Source organism: Blennius ocellaris (assembly GCF_963422515.1).
Source record: "Blennius ocellaris genome assembly, chromosome: 4".
Lineage (NCBI taxonomy): Eukaryota > Metazoa > Chordata > Actinopteri > Blenniiformes > Blenniidae > Blennius > Blennius ocellaris.
This window is the reverse complement of record NC_137653.1, coordinates 2,199,228-2,218,822: the sequence shown is the minus strand read 5'-3', so window position 1 is coordinate 2,218,822 and position 19,595 is coordinate 2,199,228. Positions and strand designations below refer to the sequence as shown.

The 19,595-nt window shown below is 41.4% G+C and overlaps 1 protein-coding gene across 1 annotated transcript in view; it reads left to right on the top strand.

Annotated features, from left to right (window-relative positions):
* The window catches only part of atg7 (ATG7 autophagy related 7 homolog), a gene marked incomplete at its 3' end in the record, with an annotated part of 47,344 nt that extends 28,099 nt beyond the window's left edge, over positions 1-19,245 (top strand). The window contains exons 13-16 of the mRNA XM_080495335.1: positions 1,764-1,839; positions 7,601-7,681; positions 14,668-14,814; positions 19,150-19,245. Of these exons, the coding sequence (XP_080351461.1) occupies positions 1,764-1,839; positions 7,601-7,681; positions 14,668-14,814; positions 19,150-19,245 (400 nt within the window). The remainder of the gene's footprint in view (positions 1-1,763; positions 1,840-7,600; positions 7,682-14,667; positions 14,815-19,149) is intronic.
* Positions 19,246-19,595: the final 350 nt, after the last annotated feature.

The window sequence follows — 19,595 nt, the reverse complement described above, 5'->3', positions numbered from 1 at the left end:
TTATTAATTTATGCAAATCAGTTTTAGTGCAATATGTGTTTGCATGGAAGTGTTGTCTGAAAAACTGCTGCCGTAGTTTCCATGATTCTTGGTGATTTATGTGAAAAAGCAATTTTTTTTGTGGTTTTTTTTTGTGTTGCAATCACACCGCAGGGCTTTCTGCCCCTGATAAGACAGCCACTTTCTCACCAAAATGCTTTTAGAAGATATGAGCTGCTACAGAGCGGCTTTTTTCCTCCAAAAGAAGCAGGCGAAAGCCGAGTGTTTCAGGTTTTTTTCTTCGTTACGACTCCCGTCACTTTCCTCCACTGAGGATTCGCCGTCACTCTGTCCTTGTCCGTCGCTCCATAACTTCGGTTTTTGTCGTTTCTTTATAACCCCATCCTCCATTTCTATCCCTTGAACAAGCTTTTGTGTGGAATCGTCCTCTGGAGCGACCGTGGGTTGCAGAGAAGTGTCACCTTAGGGATTTAGTGTTGCAGGATTGTGAGACACTTTTATAACTCTGCAAAAACAGCCTTCTGCTCAGCCTGTAATGCATTTTTCATTTATCGCTGTGGACGGAGTTTAAAATCTTCAGAACCTGCCTGGAGTCACTGTGAGCTTGTTCATGTAGAGTGGACCAGGCGGCACAGTGGCGTAGTGGCAAGGCAAGGCAAGTTTATTTGAAAAGCACCATTTAAACACAGTACTTTACAAAGAAATACAAAAAAATGAAATGTAGTCCTTTTGGCAATTTAAACGTAATGAAGCCAATAATGTAATACATTGCCAATACTTTAATAGAATATTTGAGATCATTTTATTAGTCACATTACAAATAATCTAATGTTATTACATTAAGGAGAAGCTTTTTTTCTTTCTTTCTTTTTAAATCCATTCAAAATATTATAACTGCAGCCATTACTTTAATGATGCATAATTAGAACTGCAGTTCTTTGAAATACAAGCTTTTTTATTCCAGGTTTGCCCATCACAAATAGCTGTAGTAGATGGTTTAGTCTTCATTTTCATTCATTGAAGACGCAAACTGCAACGGTATATGTTCATATAGAAAATATCAAACAATAAAATGCAACACAAATTATTTGACGGACATTAAAGGAAAAATATTTGCAAACAAACAAACCAGTATCCAAAAAATCAATACATGCGTAGTAATTGGCAGATTAAAAAAAAAGAAAAAACTAAATGGAATTTAAAATATGTAAGTATTTGTGAAACATATATGAGATATTTAACTATGTTAAGAAGGTCAGTAAGCTGGGATTTGGTCCTATAACTGAGATGAATTAGAATATATTCATGAATTGCCTTTCAAGATGAAGCATCTCATTTAAGTCAGACACACAACATACACCATTCGCATGCAAACAGAAGATGGGCATGTATATTTGACATATATTTACATGAAGGTTCTCGCAAAACTCAGTGGAAACAGTCCCAGTCGTTTGTGCAGCTTCGGCTTTTCAGATATTAAACAATATTGTTCGATCTATAAAAAGGAGAGAGCAAAAAGCACCAATAGAAAGGTGGCCTTGCTTTGCAGAGCTTCTCTAATTCTGCAACTTTAACTTCAACAAAGTGAACTGCGTTGTTTGGCTCGACTCAAATCTGCACAAAATGTATGATTTTGTTTGTTTGTTTTCATTGAAAATAATTTTTCGGGGCCTTTCAATATGCACATGTTCTTGTTATTCATGCACAAAGATGTAAATATAAAACTGTCGACGTTGCAAATGTCTTCCTTTCCCCCCCCCCAGAGGCTACGCAGTGGCCAGCAGCAGTGACGACAGGATGAACGAACCCCCCACCTCCCTGGGTCTCGTGCCGCATCAGGTCAGACGCACTCCAAAGCCACTCCGGCGATTCACCCGGTTTACTCCGTGCACTCTCTGCCACAGTGGGTGCAAGGCGAGGTGCATTTTAGATTCACCAATCGCCACACAGCCTACGAGAAAACCGGTCGTTCAAAAATGTTCTAAGGTCAGCATCGCTGCTGGAAGGAGGACAAGAGAGATTTGAAAGTGTTTCTGAGTGCTGTGAGATGCTTTTTTTAAAAAAATCCTTTTTAAAGCACAAATTGGAGTCGACAGCTTTGCACTATGCAGCAATTGGTCGTAGTACACGCTGTACGCCTTTAAGTACTGGACTAAGTACTGACTAGAATGCTGGATTGACGTTATTGAACCCAAGGTGGCAGTTTTACCTCCGCAGAATAGATATTCACACGTTAAAAGCGAGATGATGGCAGAGTTATACAATGGCGTGGAGGCTGCACGTGGCTCTTCTGTCCATCTGCACAAAATAATGTGAATGAACATTTTGAATTTATTTACAATTTTCTGCACAACACTTGGATCACAACTCTGTCAAAAAACAACCGTCTTTCACTGAAGCTGAATAAATCTTGAAAATGTAAAGGTATCTTTTAATAAATAAGATTAAATCATTAAAATAAAAAGGACTTCAACAAGGAGACTGGAAAGCGACTAACTTTCTTTTATTGCCAACTATATTTTTATGCCTTTAGGTTTGATGTATGGAGAGAAATGAGAAAATAACACGGCTGAAATGGCGACAATGATTAAAACAGTTGAAGAAGTCTAAGAAATTGAGGAGGTAAAAACTGATGAAATGACTTAAATCACTCAAAGCAGCTTCGAACTAAAAGCAGTCAAGAAAAACCTGCTGATGTCAATTCAGGTTTTTACATTCCGTTAAAACGACAGCACCTTGTGAATATAGCTAAACTACACAGACATTTTAAAGCCATGACACCTTTAAGCTTAATTCTATTTTGAGGCTTTAAATGGAAGCAATTCAGGGGGAAAACTGTCTTATTTGTTGTTTTTACTATGCCTATACTGGCAGTTTATTCATATTAAAAAATACACGGATTCCAGTGTTTGTTACCATAAATAGAGAATGACTCCACGTACTGATGTTTTGTAGTAAACAGCGTCGGTACGTCAGTCACTTTTTTATATAAGACACCACACCGTTTTTTTTTCCAGAGGAAGGCTCGTGTCGTGAGAATACACCGAACCCTTGACACTTTGGCTGATACAGAGAACAAAATACTCGAGTATGAAGAGACTCAACTGCAAGAATGAGCGTCTCGGCTTTCAGAGAGCAACGACACATTTACGGCTTATTAGGACAGTTTTGTTCCTCGGCTGTTATTAGAGCTGTCTATTCGTGCCAAGGCTTTAACTTAGAATGTCAGAAAATTAGAGCAAAAAACAAATCTGATATCGGGAAAAGGGAGAAAGAAAACATCAACGACTCCAGCATTCAGCATCAAATAGCCCACAGTAACATGTTGGGGAGCACAGAAGGAACGTTTTATTTGTCGCGGCCTGTCAGCCGTGGGATTTGAACCTGCGATCACAGGCTCTCTCCGTAAGCCAGTGATGTACGCTGTCGATGTGAAAGTGAAAGCCTCTTCCAGGATCAATCCTGAGACGTTTTCTATCGACACGAAACTCACGACTTCTTCTGCGTGTGACAGCTCTGACGATGGTTGATCACAAATGTAGTCAAATGTGTGTCAATAACGCCTATATTACACATAATCCAATCCAATTACATGCAACTGTGCCACTTTTTTAAGAAAAATAGTTCCCGTATAACATGAGACACTGATACTAATCAAAGATCTAATAACTTCATTGTGATGCAACAATCACACAAGTTTTTTTTTTTAACTTGGGCAATTTATTGATTGGTTCATGTGCTGCATTTTTCCACCAACAGGAAAGCGGTCATGTGATTTTGATGTACTGTGGATTTTAAATACATACAGGCCTTTTTGTTTTTTTTAAGCAGCTGCTTCTCTTCATTGCAAGTTGCCCAAAGAAGAATTTTTAAAAAAAAGGATCTTCTCATCTGCCGCAGTGGTGAGACTCATTGTCGGCCATTTTGTTTCCTCCAGAGAAGTTAAAGCAGGACGTGAAGTCCTGAAAAAATAAAAATCAATCTGTACGCTTTCAACAATGAAGATAAATTGATTACAAAAAATATCCAGTTTTTAGGAATCGATGCTGTAATAAGAAACTTTATATTGCAATTGTGAAAATTATTGATTTCGTTCTTCTTCTTTATTTTGTAGCTCGGTTGATTAAAGTGGTTCATCTTCTGATTCCACACCTTGTCTTTACGCTGAACTGTTCTTCAACACTTTTCATAGCAGCCCTTATCGCTGCTCGGTGAGTGTGTGAACGTTGTTCCCTTTATAATCACATTTTGTCAAATTATAAGGAGAACAAGATATTTTGCGTTGGTCATTTTAATAGTCACCACTGCTGTTTGAAGTAGAAGATTAAATTCGTGCTAAAATCATTATAATTGAGAAATATTAACCTGAGAACAATGTTGTTAAGTCAGATATGAAGAGATTCGATCATTTGCAAATTAGGCGTCCAGATATGCATGTTTTTGTTCCTTGTTTGTATTAATCAACATTCAGCCCTTCGTGTACGCTGGGCGGCTCAAAAGGAGAAGCGGGTCACTGATAATCCGTCCCATTGCTCACCACAGCAGACCCTATCTCGACTTGAATTTGCTCCAGGCCCCCCAAAAACAAAACCCAATCCTGTTTCATAGGTCAGCAGACGCAGCAGCCGAGGGTCAGATCAGACATAATACGCAGAGATCGTGAGCGATTCAGCTTCGGCGGCTGATCCTCCCCCGAAGGTTACGGCGGTGGGAGCGAGTCAGAGACGCCGCTTCTCGGGATCATCCGTCGTCCACGCAGCCAACAACCTGTCCAATTCCACTCTTAATCAAATAGCTGAAGTTGTAAACTCCTACAAGGATCCTGACGCCGTTTGACTCACGGCGACAGGTTTAAACGTCGACACAGATCCAGATCCAGTTGTCCAGGAGGGGAAGCTCTGGTCCTTTTATGTCTCTGGAAGTTGTTTGTTATGTAACCGTCATCGGTATGTTATTGGAAGCCTTCCACTTTCTGGTGACAAAAGCTCCATAAACAACATTGTCATAGGTTTGTTAAAGTTTCCCGGAAGGCAGCAGAGAATCTCGGGTCAAACAAGTGGAATCTAAAATTAAAAAAAAAACCCAGAATCGTCCACCGAACAGGTCATGTTTGACCTCATGGACTCAGACTGTGTCATGTGCTGCCGACAAGAAGTAATCTTTACTCCGCAGCCTTCGTTCCTTCTGCTTTCAACACAGATAAATCCCATTTCAAATGATTTTCATGTATAAAATGTTGTTTCTTCTTTTTATCGTTCATTGCCTTTTTATTATTCTGACTTTCTCTGCTTTCTATATGTTTTTAACTCTCACACATTAACTTGTTAACATCTTTCCTTGAATATTTTCACTTTGTTGTTCCTTGTGAGGTGATCTCTATGAATAATGTGTGAAAATGCCAACCGAACTCAGTTGAGGTTTTCGTTTTCTTTTTTTTTCTTTTTTTAAAGGTTCATTTTTGGAAGACTTTCAAAGTGGTTTCTGCTTTTATAGATTTTCTACTATAATCTCAATGAGCGTGTGATTTCATGGACGTGCAGGACGACACCTGGAAAGATCAAATGAGGTGTTGCTTCCCTGATAGTCAGTTGACATTTTGAAGAGTATGAATGTGGAAGATGACCAAACACTAAAATCACATTTAAAAATCTCAATAAAAGAACCTTAATTCACCTGGGATGGGCTGTTCTGAAGTAACATCCCCGAACTCATGAGTTTTTATTAGTCAGGGGGGGGGAAATGGTCACCAAATTGTCTATTTGCAGGCACTAAACTGTGCTCTTGGCTCGCCGACTGCACTTTCTCACCACCTACACTCACTTCGTCATCATTCCTGGGATTCATCATCCTGCGAATTTCAGCTTCTGCCACTTGCTGGACACGTCTCACCTCCGAATAGTATTCCAGCCAAACAACTCAGCTGTGTGTGTGTGTGTTGATAATAATAATAATGAGAAGGGGGAAAATGCAGCAATGCAGAGTGAGAACATAATAATAACATGCATGAGGAGTTCAGTGAACGTGACCTCGGTGTTTGTGTATATATTATATATTGTGAAACGTCTTCGCATCAACCAGCCTGTGTCTATTTGACGCTGCAGTCTGAGGCCGACTTCAGTCTCTTGTCCAGTCCCACACTGACTGCTTGTGGCGAAATACTGAAAGTACACAATCTCTCATTGATGCACTAATAAACTACCTACTGCACTGCTGGATATTGTATAGTTTCGTTATCTTGTAAATGGTTGATTATTAATATCGGTCCTGGAATTTGCAGCATAATGTTAAAAGACATTTGGCCACTGAAATCAATAGAAATTGGTTGCGTGTGTGTGCGTGTGCTTGTGCAGGCTGCGAATAGGGAGGTTCAGGGCCTGATTTGACAGTTTTCACATGCCTGCATCAATGTACTTCCTGTTTTTAAAAGGTAAATAAGACCCGAGGTCTTATTCAAGCTCCGCCTGGTGTAAAAACTCAGGAGTGCAGTAACAATACGCTGACCACGTTGTGCAACTATTATCCATGAGATCTGCACGGTTTCATGCGGAGCCGATAACTTAAACACTTCCCCACGACACACACACTCTGACATCATCGGCTCACCACTTCACTACTTAGCTCACTGGGCATGTCAGCGTTGCCCCTTTTCCAGTTAGATGATTTTTACACGACAAGCAATTCCCCCCCCCCCCCCCCCCCTCATTGCTTCTCCTCAAATTGTGTCAGTTGAAATGAAGACGTGTCCGAAAACAAGTCCGACGGAGCTGTGATGAGTCGGTATCTTTCCCCAGGTCACCAAAACCGCTGCACATTTTCCAAATATCCCCCAGCCAAGAATAAAAATAAATAAATAATTAAATAAAAGAGCTTTTAATTTCCACCTGGTTCACTCGCTGCTCGTCTTCTCAGATTGGCGTGAAAAGCTCAATTTCTCAAGTTTCATCATGCCACAGGAAATAATCTCATTCTCTGGTACTATGTGCGTCACCAGAAAACATAATTGGCTGGAGCTTTTTTTTTTTTTTTAATTGAAAACACAGGAAGACGTGGGAGGGTGGCAGGAAGTGATGAATGGGATGAACGTTGGTCATGAGTGCCGTTTCAACACGTCTCGCTGTACAGTGCGTTTGGACGTGATTCTTTAGAACCACACTGAAGGTAATTAGCCATAATTAGGAGTGGAGGTTTTTTTTTTTTTTTTAGTAGTGAGAGAATGTGAGGGTTTGGCGCCTCCTTGACAGCAGAGGGCGCTCTCGGCCTTACTTTAAAATCACTTCTCTGCTCACTGCTGGAGCTGTGCTCTTGTTTACTTGAGCTTGTAAAAAGATAAAACAACAGGAAAACTATTCGTTGGCATAGAAAAGACTCTTTCTACATGGTTTTGCACATAAAAATTAAACAAAAACGGCAAAATAAGAATTTCATTCTCCGTGAAACCTGGCTTTTACTGGCGATATGGCGAATAAAAAACACCTTGAACCTTGAAAAACATCCTATTTTCACTGCGTTTCCTTTATCCTAGAACTTTTCGAGTTTATCCATGTTGCTCTCATCATTTCCACACTCATCCGAACACGTCTTGTGCTTTCTCCTCCCACAGATCCGAGGCTTTCTCTCCCGGTTCGACAACGTCCTGCCCGCCAGCCTGGCCTTTGACAAATGCACCGCCTGCTCGCCCGTCGTAAGTGGCCACAAGCTGGAAAAAAAAACCCCCAAATTATGTGTTTCCAAGTTTAGCTTCGGAACAAGACGGGTGTTTACCACGGCGAGTCGCAATTTAGCAAGTGAAATTGACACTTGCGCGATGGACGGAGGGGGAAGAGTCTGGTGTACTTATCAGATTGTGTTCGGTTACTGTGTGAAAACATTGTTTTGAGACACAAATTGCAGCCGTAGCAGAAAATGGGGGGGGGGTGGCTGGGAGGGAAGGAGGGTCCAATGTTGGTCCTCCAGGATTACAGATGACACACACACACACACACACACACACACACACACACACACACACACACACACACACACACACACACACACACACACACACACACACACACACACACACAGAAAAGCTGGTAAAAAGCATCTGGTAGCAATCAGGCAGCAGTTGCTCATTGATGTCAGTAACTGTCGTATGAGTGAAATTAGCTCTCACCACCACCGTGTGTGTGTGTGTGTGTGTGTGTGTGTGTGTGTGTGTGTGTGTGTGTGTGTGTGTGTGTGTGTGTGCGTGTGCGTGCGCGTGTGCGGACGCGGTGTTAAAGGTCCTAAATCTGCCTCACTTCAACAATTCCCTCCTATTTTTTCAGTATAAAGCCTTGCCATTGGTCAGTGTCATCCCAGATAGACGATTCCCAGTTCGACGACTTAATATAATAAGTGTAACATGTCAGTGACCTCGGGTGAATAGTGATGTATTTTTACACGTAAAGACACAGTTTAAAATTGCGGCAGCGGTATAAAAACACAAAATGAATGTGGGATTAAAAACATTTTTGACAACTTAGTATAATAAGTGAATTAGTTGTGACATTTTAGTTACCAAGGATACACATAATTCACTTATTATAGTAAGTCGTCTAAATGTTTTTAATCCTCGGTCACTGAAATGTTTCAAGTAATTCGCTTATCATAAATAAGTCATCCAACTGGGAATCGTCTATCTGGGATGAAATCCATCGGTCCACAGACAAGCGACCGAAGTTGTTTTTTTTTTTTATTCTTTATTCCGGGGGTTATAAGACAGGAGAAGTTCCAGAGTGTTGTGACGAGTGGGGGGGCTGGGTCTCTCTCCCTCTCTGCCCCCTTCTTCCCACATCTCAATGCACTCTTTGTGTCTATAAAGAGGTCATAAAGCCTGAGATCTATCACTTTCATGTGAAGACAGAGAGAGAAACCAAGAGGCAGTTTGGGAGGGGGGGGGGGGGGGGGGGGGGGGGGGGGGTGTTGGCTTGCTCGCGGCTCTAAAAAGTTCTCTCCACCTACGCTGTAAAAAAAAAAAAAAAAAAAACTCAACAGTGTGGAGCTCCTCCCCATCTGAAGGTGTCATGTTTCTGCCCGTGTGACCGATGAGATTATTCGCTTTCATACGGTTTGGTAGGAGTTGAGTGAAGCCCGTGTCGTCGGGGACAATGAGAAGCACGAGTACAGAAAAGAAAAGTCTTTTGCTGAGGCGGGGAATAAAGTGGAGAATACGTCTTAATCCCCCCCCCCCCACACACACACACACACACACACACACACACCCCTGCTCTGTTTAGCAATTGCTTATCTGCCTTCCACTCTTTCCCTTTCAGCCAACTCCTATTTCACTCATCCTGCTCTTACCTCTTCCTCCCCCATATCTCTCTTCCCTTTCTGCGTCCCACTGTCCGTCTAACTCTGTGTCCACTTTAATATGTGTTTGCCTGTCTTTGTGTGTGTGTGTGTGTGGTGTGTGCGTGTGTGCGTGTGTGTGTGTGTGCATGCGTGTATTCCTGCCGCAGTCAGCTGTGTGCTGCCAGGTCACTATGGAAACAAAACAATTCAGCCCCTGTCTGGGCTGGAGCAGTTCCTGTGGAGTTGGGAGCTTTTCATTGTGCATGTGTGTGTGTGAGTGAGTGTGAGTGTGTGTGTGTGTGCGTGTGTGTATCCTAACTCTTTCTGGGGCCGCGAGCCAATAAAACTCCGCGCCAAAGAGTAAATCACAGCTGACGTGGCTTTGTCTAAAACTGTGCCAGACACCTCTTACTACAGCTACTTGTACACTCCACCAAATATGCTTCCACTAATAATAGCAAATGTCTTCTTTTTTTTTTACTTTTCTTTTTTATATTTTAGGCCCTGAAATGACTTTAAACTGGTCACTAACGGCGCCCTATGGATTATTACTCCAACGATTATTTGCCTTTTTTATTTTGGTCGTGAATCGGCATCGAATCCAAACTGTGCGTGAATTTGGAACGCGCTTCGTTGTTTCTTTCCATTGAAAAGTAGAGTGAAACGTGCAGTATGTGTGAACATTTTCAGAGTGTACTTTCACCAGAACTGGTAAAATGTAGCTCAGATGAAAGGAATAAATAAATAAACACACGATTTAATTAATTAATTAATTGATTAGAAATTAATAAATTAACAAAATAAATGAATTTTAAAAAAACGAATAAAATTTAAAATATATGAATGAATAAATGAATTTAAAAAAATAAATAAAATAAAATAAATAATGCCCCGGCTGCGAATTATCCAGGTCCATTTCCTCAATCAAACATCATTTATCTGTAAGACTTTTCAAAGGTGCGACAGCTCAAAGTGACAAAAAGATGACTCTAGGAAGGACAAGGACAGAGAGAATTCAAATGCAAGGATGAAGAAATGGGCATTTAAAATATGTATACTCAATAAAGTTGAGGAAAAAAATGCAGAAACAAGATAAAATATTAAAATGATTTCAAGTGATGTTAAAAAAACAAGATCAAAAAACATGTAAGTGATAGAATATTACGTCAAGCAAAAGGGTCGCTTCCAGCATTTTTCCCCTTTAGAAAACTTTAACAAAATACAATTATTTTAATTTAAGGTTGTTTTTATTTTTTTTTTAAATGTAATCCTGTTGCAGCTTGGTGAGCTTTTAAATCCTAAAATCAATAAGCTACATGATTAAACCTACTGCTTTGAAGTTTAATAATCCTGATTCGTTGTTTTAAACGAATTTAACTGGACTTTATTCAGAAGTGGTCTAACTTTTTGGGGGGAGTTTGTCTCACTCAAACATTCAAACCAAAGTATATTCCTCTTTTTTTTTTTGTCTCCCCTCAATCTCCTGTGAAATCTGTGCTGCTTGTCTGAATCACCATCGGACTTTTGATTTCCAGAACTATGAGTCATGTTGGGGGCTCAAGTGTTTTGGAGGCGAGGGTCCAACCGGGCGTGATGACCTTCCATCTCAACACAGGAAGTCAGAGTCACTGAGTCACCAGATATTGTTTATTCCTCTCCCCCGTAGGACGACGGCTACGCGTCGCCATTATGCCAAAGCTCACTCACCGGGAACCTTTTTTCTTGTTTCATTGTTTTGCGTCTTTTCAAAAGTCAACGATTTTACCAGCGCTATCTCGAGCCGTGACCAAGTGGATTTTCTCAAGGAGGTCGTTGTGGCTGACAAACAAAACAAAAGCCAGAGATGATGAAGACGTCACAGAAAGACTCGTAAATCTGAGAAGAAATGCTCGGCTGCAACCAGATTTTCCAAGAAATAATAGCTTCAGGATTCCAGATAAATCAACTGTCATGTCAACACACCCTTGACGCCGTCCTTTTACGTAATCATGAAGACCGAATGTGAGACGATGTTGGTTTCCGGGGGGGGAAACACGTCTGAAAAAGTCAGGTCGTCCGATAGAAAAAGTCTTTTCTGCTCTTCTTCGTCTTGTCTTTTAAATGCTGATAAATATAATCGGATACAGTAATGCTGTTCTTAATAGGAAAGTGGTCATTTTATTCACTTTTTACACATGTTATGTTGCAGCCTCATTCTAAAATGATTAAATTCATGCTCACTCATGTGACTTCATAGTGATTTTTAATGTTTGCAATGTTGATTGATGGTGACCCATGCAGCTGAGTATTTCAATAATTGTCAAGCTGTCCAAAAAAAAAAAAAACAGTTGGAGGAGATTTAGCCACGGTTCTCAAAGAAACAGAAACACGCGTGACGATATATGTCAGGAAAGACTAAATTCAGCTGACGGTTAGGGTTCGGGACACACGAAACATAAGGACATTCCTGCAAATTTGCACTGTAGAAATCTATCCCGCCCGTGGGGACATTTGTCATTATTTGATATTCTGAAATTTGGATTTGTTTGCATGTTTTTTTTCAGACGATTTCTTTTCAGGCCTTGTTAAAAGAAGAAATCCTCTTCCAATCGGAGGTCTTCTTATATTTGGACCAGTTATTGTTCTGCCACCAATAATTAACATATTCCCTCTCAATCAAGTTAATATGGGATTGTCTAATTTTAATCTATAAACCTTTGACTTTATATACTTGGGGGGGGGGGAAGTAGATCCTAAATTGTTTGTGTTTACAACCTAAACTGAACATTAAAGAGCCACGAGGACCACCCAGTGTTTGCTATTTTTATGGATGCTATACACACACGTGCACACACACACATACACACACGCATCGCCTATAATGCAAAGTGCGTTCAGGACACTTCAAAAAGAACATATTGTGACTGTCAAAATAAAAGGCCGGTGACATATTAATGTGGTCCGTAACGGAAGGAAGCATGTACGCTTATGTCCACATGTGCCATGTTTTCGTTTGTGTGTGTGTGTGTGTGTGTGTGTAATCCAGATGTTTGGTTTTGTTCTGGGTTTGCAGTCGTCTTAATTACTCCTATCCTCCAACAGCATGTGGTCATTATTAAAACTCATCAACGCCTGTTAACACTTGTTAAGAAATTGCTTCTCTTTCATGTTTGTTCCTTTTCTTGTGTCTGTGTTTATTTGAATCTTTATTGTATATATCCCACCACGTTTATTTGGGGGGGGGGGGGGCTTTTCCCCCCCCACACCCAGACGTCTACTGGAGTGCTGCTGAAATTGTGTAAATTTGGATTCACTTGAAATTTGAGCATCATCCTCATCAGGAAAAACAAAGAGTCTTTTAAAGTTCAGAAACACCTGGTACTTCACATTACGCCATTCATTTCACCTAACACCTCTTACACTCACTTCTGCCTCCCCTTTCATCTTGTCCATCTTTCATCTTCACCCTCTTCATCTTCCTTCTCGTCTTCTTTATCTTCTCCCAGCTCTGCTACTTTCGCACTCCCGGCTTTCTTTTTCTTCTTTGTCGTCTTTGTTGTTTAAATTTGAACTAACAAGTCGATCCTCATCCCCAATTTCCTTATCTAAACTGTTACCAAACACATTTTGTCACATCACAATTCAATTCAATTCAACTTTATTTATATAGCACCAAATACAACACTCATTATAAACTTCCCTAACTCCAACTCTCATCTAAGTTTTTTACTGTTATTCCAATTTTGAATGGTAGTGATCCAAGAGTCTGCGTGTGGCGTACTGCAGTGTTTACTACCGGCTCGTCGCCACTTACTTTGGCCGCCTCACACAGTTCCTACAATTTCTCGTGAAGTGCTTGTAGTGACTCTAAAGTATTTGTCCTTACCGCAGCTGACCTCCCCGTGGTGTCGCCTGCCTCTTTATGGAGCGTGAGCTGGAGAAAGTTCACGTCCTCAATGACGTGACTGTGTTCACTTCACAAGGATCAATCTAATCTATTGATCTGCTATCTGGTACAAGATGGCCACGGCTATCAGCCCCGGCCTCTCTGATATGAGCAGCTCTATCTAAAGTTTGTGGGCTGAGGCCGTTCAGTGTCTCGCATAATGGAAGCCACTGAGGGGAAATGGAGAATCAAAACAACAACAACAACAAAAATATATGAAAGAGTGGCTAAAAGAAAGCTCGAAGAGATGAATGAGGGACACTTCAGCCGGCATTGTGTGCAGTGTGTCTGGCTCCAAAGACTAGACGCCAGGTCAGTCTGACACACACACACACACACACACACACACACACACACACACACACACACACACACACACACACACACACACACACACACACACACACACACACACACACACACACACACAAACGGCTTGTTGATGTCTGAAGCAGAGGTAACTCAACACCTGCAGAGGAGGGTCTGTGGGCGTCCTTGAAAGGCTTGGCCAATATTGTGGAGGTAGCGGTGAGGACAGAGGGTGTGTGTGCGTGTGTGTGCGTGTACGTGCGTATGTGTGTGTGTGTGCATGTGTGCATATGTTTTGGAGAGAAGGTGCAGGTATTTGAAGTCTGCATCGGTAGGAGGAGATGAAGGTAAACACACCAGTGTGATTGCAGAGGTGTTGAGTTGTGGTTTTACAAAAGCTTGTGCCTCTGGGCCGAAACCACAAAGGTTCTTTTTTTTTAAACTCCATTTTAATCCAGATCAAACCTCATCTTCTTTGATGCAATACAGTTTTTTTTTTTTTTTTTCTCTCAAGCTGTGAAGTGTCAACACAACTTACTCCGCCTTCCCAATTATACATATCAGATTCAAAAAGGGGCTTCAACCAAGAAAGTAATCTTTGTTGAAGAAATCCTCTGGGCAAGTTGTAATATTTTACTTTAATGCAGTGCTGATTTGTAAGAAAGCCTTTTTGTCCAGTGACTTCACTCTGACCTGGGATTGACTCTTTGAAACAGTCAAAATAAGTTAAGACATCCATATTTTGCTTTCAATTTAAAGCATATTTTATGTGGCCTTTCATAATCTTCTATTAGATTCAGAAAGTACAGTACAGTTTTACAGTGGCTATGTTCTTTGTTTTTACCTTCTATGTTCAGTATCGTCGCATAAAATGTTTGATTTTACACTGATTTCAGCTAAAAGGCCTTGAACTTTGGTCTTTCAATGTCTGGTACATCTATGACATTGCTGTGTTTTCATTTTCTTGTCATTTTGAATTTTCTGTATCTTCTAAATGGCCTATGGCGAACAGAAGTATTCCTATTAAAAAAAAAAAAAAAAAAAAAAAGCAAATCCTGTGGACGTGAGTGTGGAGTAATCGAAGGGTTAACGTGTGATTATTCTCCGTTTTGTTCCAGGTCCTGGATCACTACGAGAGGGAGGGTTTCAACTTTCTCTCCAATGTTTTCAATTCCTCCCACTCCTTCCTGGAGGACCTGACAGGCCTGACTCTGTTGCATCAGGAAACACAAGCTGCCGAGGTAAATCACACCCACACCCGACGGGTACAGACATGCACGCGAAAAAAGAAAAAAGAAACCTGCTGCGATGTCCACACACACACACACAGGAAGTACTCCGTGTAGGTACATGATCAGCACTTCTACAATGTGGCGCTTTGTCTATTTTTTATTTTTTTTTTAAGAAAGAAACTGCAGGATCCGCTTTTGTAAATTCCAGGATTGCGCATGTTCTCCTGGTGTAATTCAAGCACCTGTTGGTTTTAAAGGGTTGTGATCTTCCAGGTTTATAGCGTCTGCTCTTGAAATTAAAGGGTTAAGTCATCATCAGAAGATGGCGATTTGCCTTGCTATGTCGTACATGCGCACCGACATGGAAAGAACCTATACGAGGATCTATGCGCATATATGAAACCTATAAGCAGTTTATATGCACATATAGGCAACATTGAGGTGCATATATGTGAATATAACAGGCCATATAGGTCTCCTGTACTGCTTCTTTATTTCCACATATATATATATCCCATATCTCACTTTGACAACTGTCATACATTATCAAGGCAATAACTAAGAACTAACTAAAAAACAATTATACAAGAAGAACATATAGGTGCATATATGCACACATATATACGTGCATATATGTACCTATATAGGTACCTGTATGCACGTATATGTGTACATATATGTGCATTTATGTACATATAATATAGGAAAACGGCCAATTTTATACATGTCACATATATTAAAAACCTATATCAAAACCTATATTAAAACATATATGTTTATGTAGGTTCTTTCCATGTGGGAATCCCCACCGTTTGTAGCATATTGTTCGCTGCACACATGCACGTGCGCTTTCTTTACAGGAGCAACCAACAGCGCCCCCCTGTGGCTCGGCATGCTAACGCCTTCGTTGTCAATGTGTGTGCCCAGTGACAACACGAAAACTCTCGATCGACAATCTTGACTTTTATGTAGCTTGATAAAAAAATAAAATACAGTAAATGAAGCAGGATGCGGCCTGAGGAATTATTTATTATATTTCAAGTGGTACAAATGGTGTCAAATATAACTGGTGTCTTTTTCGCAACCTGTGTTATAATGTCTACAAAGCTAATTTCAATAATGGCCCTTCAGCTTAATTCCATCCATGTGCTGGTCTGTAAGGGTGATGATGAAGTTTTCTGAGGAGTGGCTATCTTGCTCTTTTGTTGTCATGTAAAACAAGATCACATCTCAGGAACTCAGGAATCAGAAACTTGGCGAATTCGAGTTGGGAAAAGAAGACGAGCCAAAATAAATGACAGGAAGCGGATGAGATGACCGCCTTTAACAACTGTCTCCCGTTAGCTCCGTTTGTTGTCCGGCGTTTCTCCAAGCAGATTTTCAACGGGGGGAAAAAGTTTCACCCCAAGCGTCGCAATATTTTTATCCTGTGTACCGTTGCCACGGCAACATGCAGCCGATGTGCCTGGAACAATGCGGGGGGGAATAAAAGTTCCAGCAAAAAACACCCAGAGGACTCTGTGCTGGAATACAAGTGGTTTTCCTCAAGTCTCCCCTGCTGACGTGCGTGTGCGTGTGCGCATTTGTGGGAAAATCCCACGTACTTTCTCCCTCACTTCTCCACACATGATGGAAGAGGGGAGGGGAGGGGGAGGGAGGAGGGGAGGACAAAAAGGATGAAAGAGTTTAGATAAGAGGCAGGAAAGTTAAAACAACTGGATGGAAGACGAGAAGAGAAAAAGTGAGATGACTAAACTCATCACTGGCCGCGTCTTTACTTCATTCCCCACCTTCTTCTTCTCCTCCACCTTTTCCCTTATCGTTCTCCCCATCTGTCGTGTACGTTGCTCCCCCGGTCCATCTCCACCCTCCTCCCTCTTCGCGTCCAAGACCCCGGAGGCGTCGGTTCCTTTCTGTGCAGTCAGAACATGGAGAGATTGTTTTGATTGCTCAGCCCACTAGCGCCAGAAGTCTTAGCGCCTGTTTCCTGTACACAGATTACTTATTCTGAAAACTACTGCACTCAGAGGACGTCCTTTTTTTTTCTTCTTCTTCTTCTTCTTCCTCTCTAAATTCCAGGAAGGGACACCAGTTCTTTTCTTGATCCCGAAAGCATATCATTACTTATTTCTTGCGGGGAGCCACTAGAGAAACTCGTGTGGCTCATTTCAGGTCTTGACCGGCAAATTTAAATGTAAGATTTCGACGTTTGAAGGGTTCGCGTTTATGTTTCCGCACTGGGATTGCGTACAGAAATGAGTTTTCATGGGATGTTGGTTATCACGTCCAATGGCCTATTTAATGACGCTTTAAGAAATTTTGCGTGATCTAAAATGTCTTTAGAATTCCACTTATTATGGGTCTGTTATGGTTAAATTGCACACCAGCCTGCAGTCCATAATAAGAATAACAATGATATGTCTGTTATAGGACGTTTGAATAAACCATCACAGTGGACTTAAGTGACTCTCTTTATAATAAGTTGTTATTTTCGTAAGTTCTCGTCTTTTCCTAAAGCTTGGCACATCATTACAGCCGCTGTGCATCGGTGTGTGTGTGTGTGGGGTTTTTTTTTTTGCGCATTTAAGTGTGTGTGACCACCCTAAACTATAATCTACGTCACCAGATATCACTACTATGTACTTAAGGCCTATTTTGGGCGAGTTTGTAACCTGAGAAGTACTTTTTACGCGGTCACGGCGGGGTTTTGGGGGAGTTCAAGTTCGGTAAAAGTTTAGACTGACTGAAAGCTTTGTGTGTGTGTGTGTGTGTGTGTGTGTGTGTGTGTGCGTGTTTGTGTGAGCGCGCATCTATGTGTGTGTGTGCACACAGAGCTCAGTGTCAACGGTTCCTTTGTAAGGTCGGCCCCGCTAAGGTTTCAACCTGTGGTGGGAACACGGCAGGGTGGAACTATGAACCTGGCATCTGGCAAATTACTTACATGCATTCAAAACATTTTCATGCTGCATATTTAGCCTCGCAGGACCGTTCATGTTTGTGGCAACGAGAATTATACATGTTCATGACTTCATGTGTAATGGTACTGCACTTCCCATTTGGTTCTCTATCTGCTGTGTGAGTGGTTTACCTTGGCTCCTGCCAGTTGGCCGTTAATTCCATTGTGACTCACCAGACTGCATTCTTATTTAAATAAAGAGTTTGTCAGATTTAATGGCGCCGAGTCGGTAAAAGTAAACTTTCGGAAAAACAGTCCGCTTTGTGCAGGTAGCAGTCAGAGCGCAAACACGGTTTTTTAATCGATGTCCTCTCGGTTAAATGATGAAATGCACTCAGTGGCATTAGCAATCTGGTTTCATTTCTGATGGAAATACTGATTGGCTTGTAACTTTAAAAATCTACCAGCCACTAAAATCTAAAAACGTTCAACCTGATTGAAGCGTTCTACCGTCGCTGTGTTGGCAGAACTTGAGCAAAAAGCAAAGAGTGATGTACAATTCTAGTCTAGTCTTTTTCCCACATTATTAAAGATAGAAAGGGCAAAATTTACACGATGCACCAGATTATTGCATTTTCTTTAAAAACAAGAGGACAATGTTTCAAGTCAGAAGAGTTAGATTTCGCTCTAATAGGGAATTCTTGTTGAATCCACTGGAACCACGAGTTTGCGTGAATGCAACTTGTAAATATGAAAGTCAGGTTCAATTTTTTGGGATTTTGTCGTGCCGTGGTTTGTGTTTCGGCCGACCGACCTTCCCGTGTGTGGCCTCCGTGGAACTGAACGGGTCGAACACCGAGAGAGGCCCGTCAGGAAATGAGTGTCTGCACAGGATGCCGGAGCTCTCCTGGTGTATCTCCACCCATACAGCCACACGCAGGGATCGGGCTTATCCTTATTATGTAAGAGGACAAAGGAGATGAGCCCCCCCCCCCCCCCCCCACAAGACTTGAGTTTTGTATTCCCACAATATAAAAGAGCTATACATTTATGGAAGCCGGCATATAATGATGCTCCACTGCCTTGGTGCAAATCTTCTGCTCAAATGGGTCACATTAGTGAGATCGAAGTATAATCGCATGCAGTTCCTCACATTGAGGCACTTCAGGTTTTTCTAATCGTTACTCCTGCTTGAAGGGGAACGTCATTCAGACGCTGCTCCGAGATGCAAGTCGATCGAAAATGGACGGTTATTATTCAGCAAACGAAGCACTCTGCTAAATAACCAAAGTTATATACCGACGACACAAAAAAAATGAAAGAACTGTGCGTCATCATCACTGCAATTCATATAAAGGAAGCACATGACCATTGTTCAGCCTTCATAATGTATATCCCCGTCATCATTTTCAGTAAGCGTGTGCACGTGTGTTGTTTTTCACACACTGTGGGCCTGTGGACGCCTCCGGCAGAGGAAGTGTGACCCTCCGAGTACAAAGGGTCCGTCTGTTTGCGTGTCACTCGCAGCCACCTACGACGACGACGACGCCGCCGTGCGCTGCCAGTGAGTCACGAGGCGGAGGAGACAATGTCATTTGTCACACTTGACTCCGTCTCTACGTATTTTAGTTGGCGGCCTTTCATTTTGAGATTTCAAGTTTCCCCCCGCTCCGCATTCGTGGCTTTTGTAAAACTACTCTGGTTTCCAAAAAAGGCTTTTATGTATTTGGAGAATGAAATGAGATAATATAACAATTACATTTTAGCTTGCGTCAGGTTGAGGGAACATGTGTAAAAATAACTTTAAATTTGCTGCCAGACTCCAAAACATGTTTTTGTTTTGTGGCTCTCAAACTGCCCGCCATTCTGAATGTCAGTCTGCAAATAGATTTTCTCTTTTTTATTTCAGACAGCGATG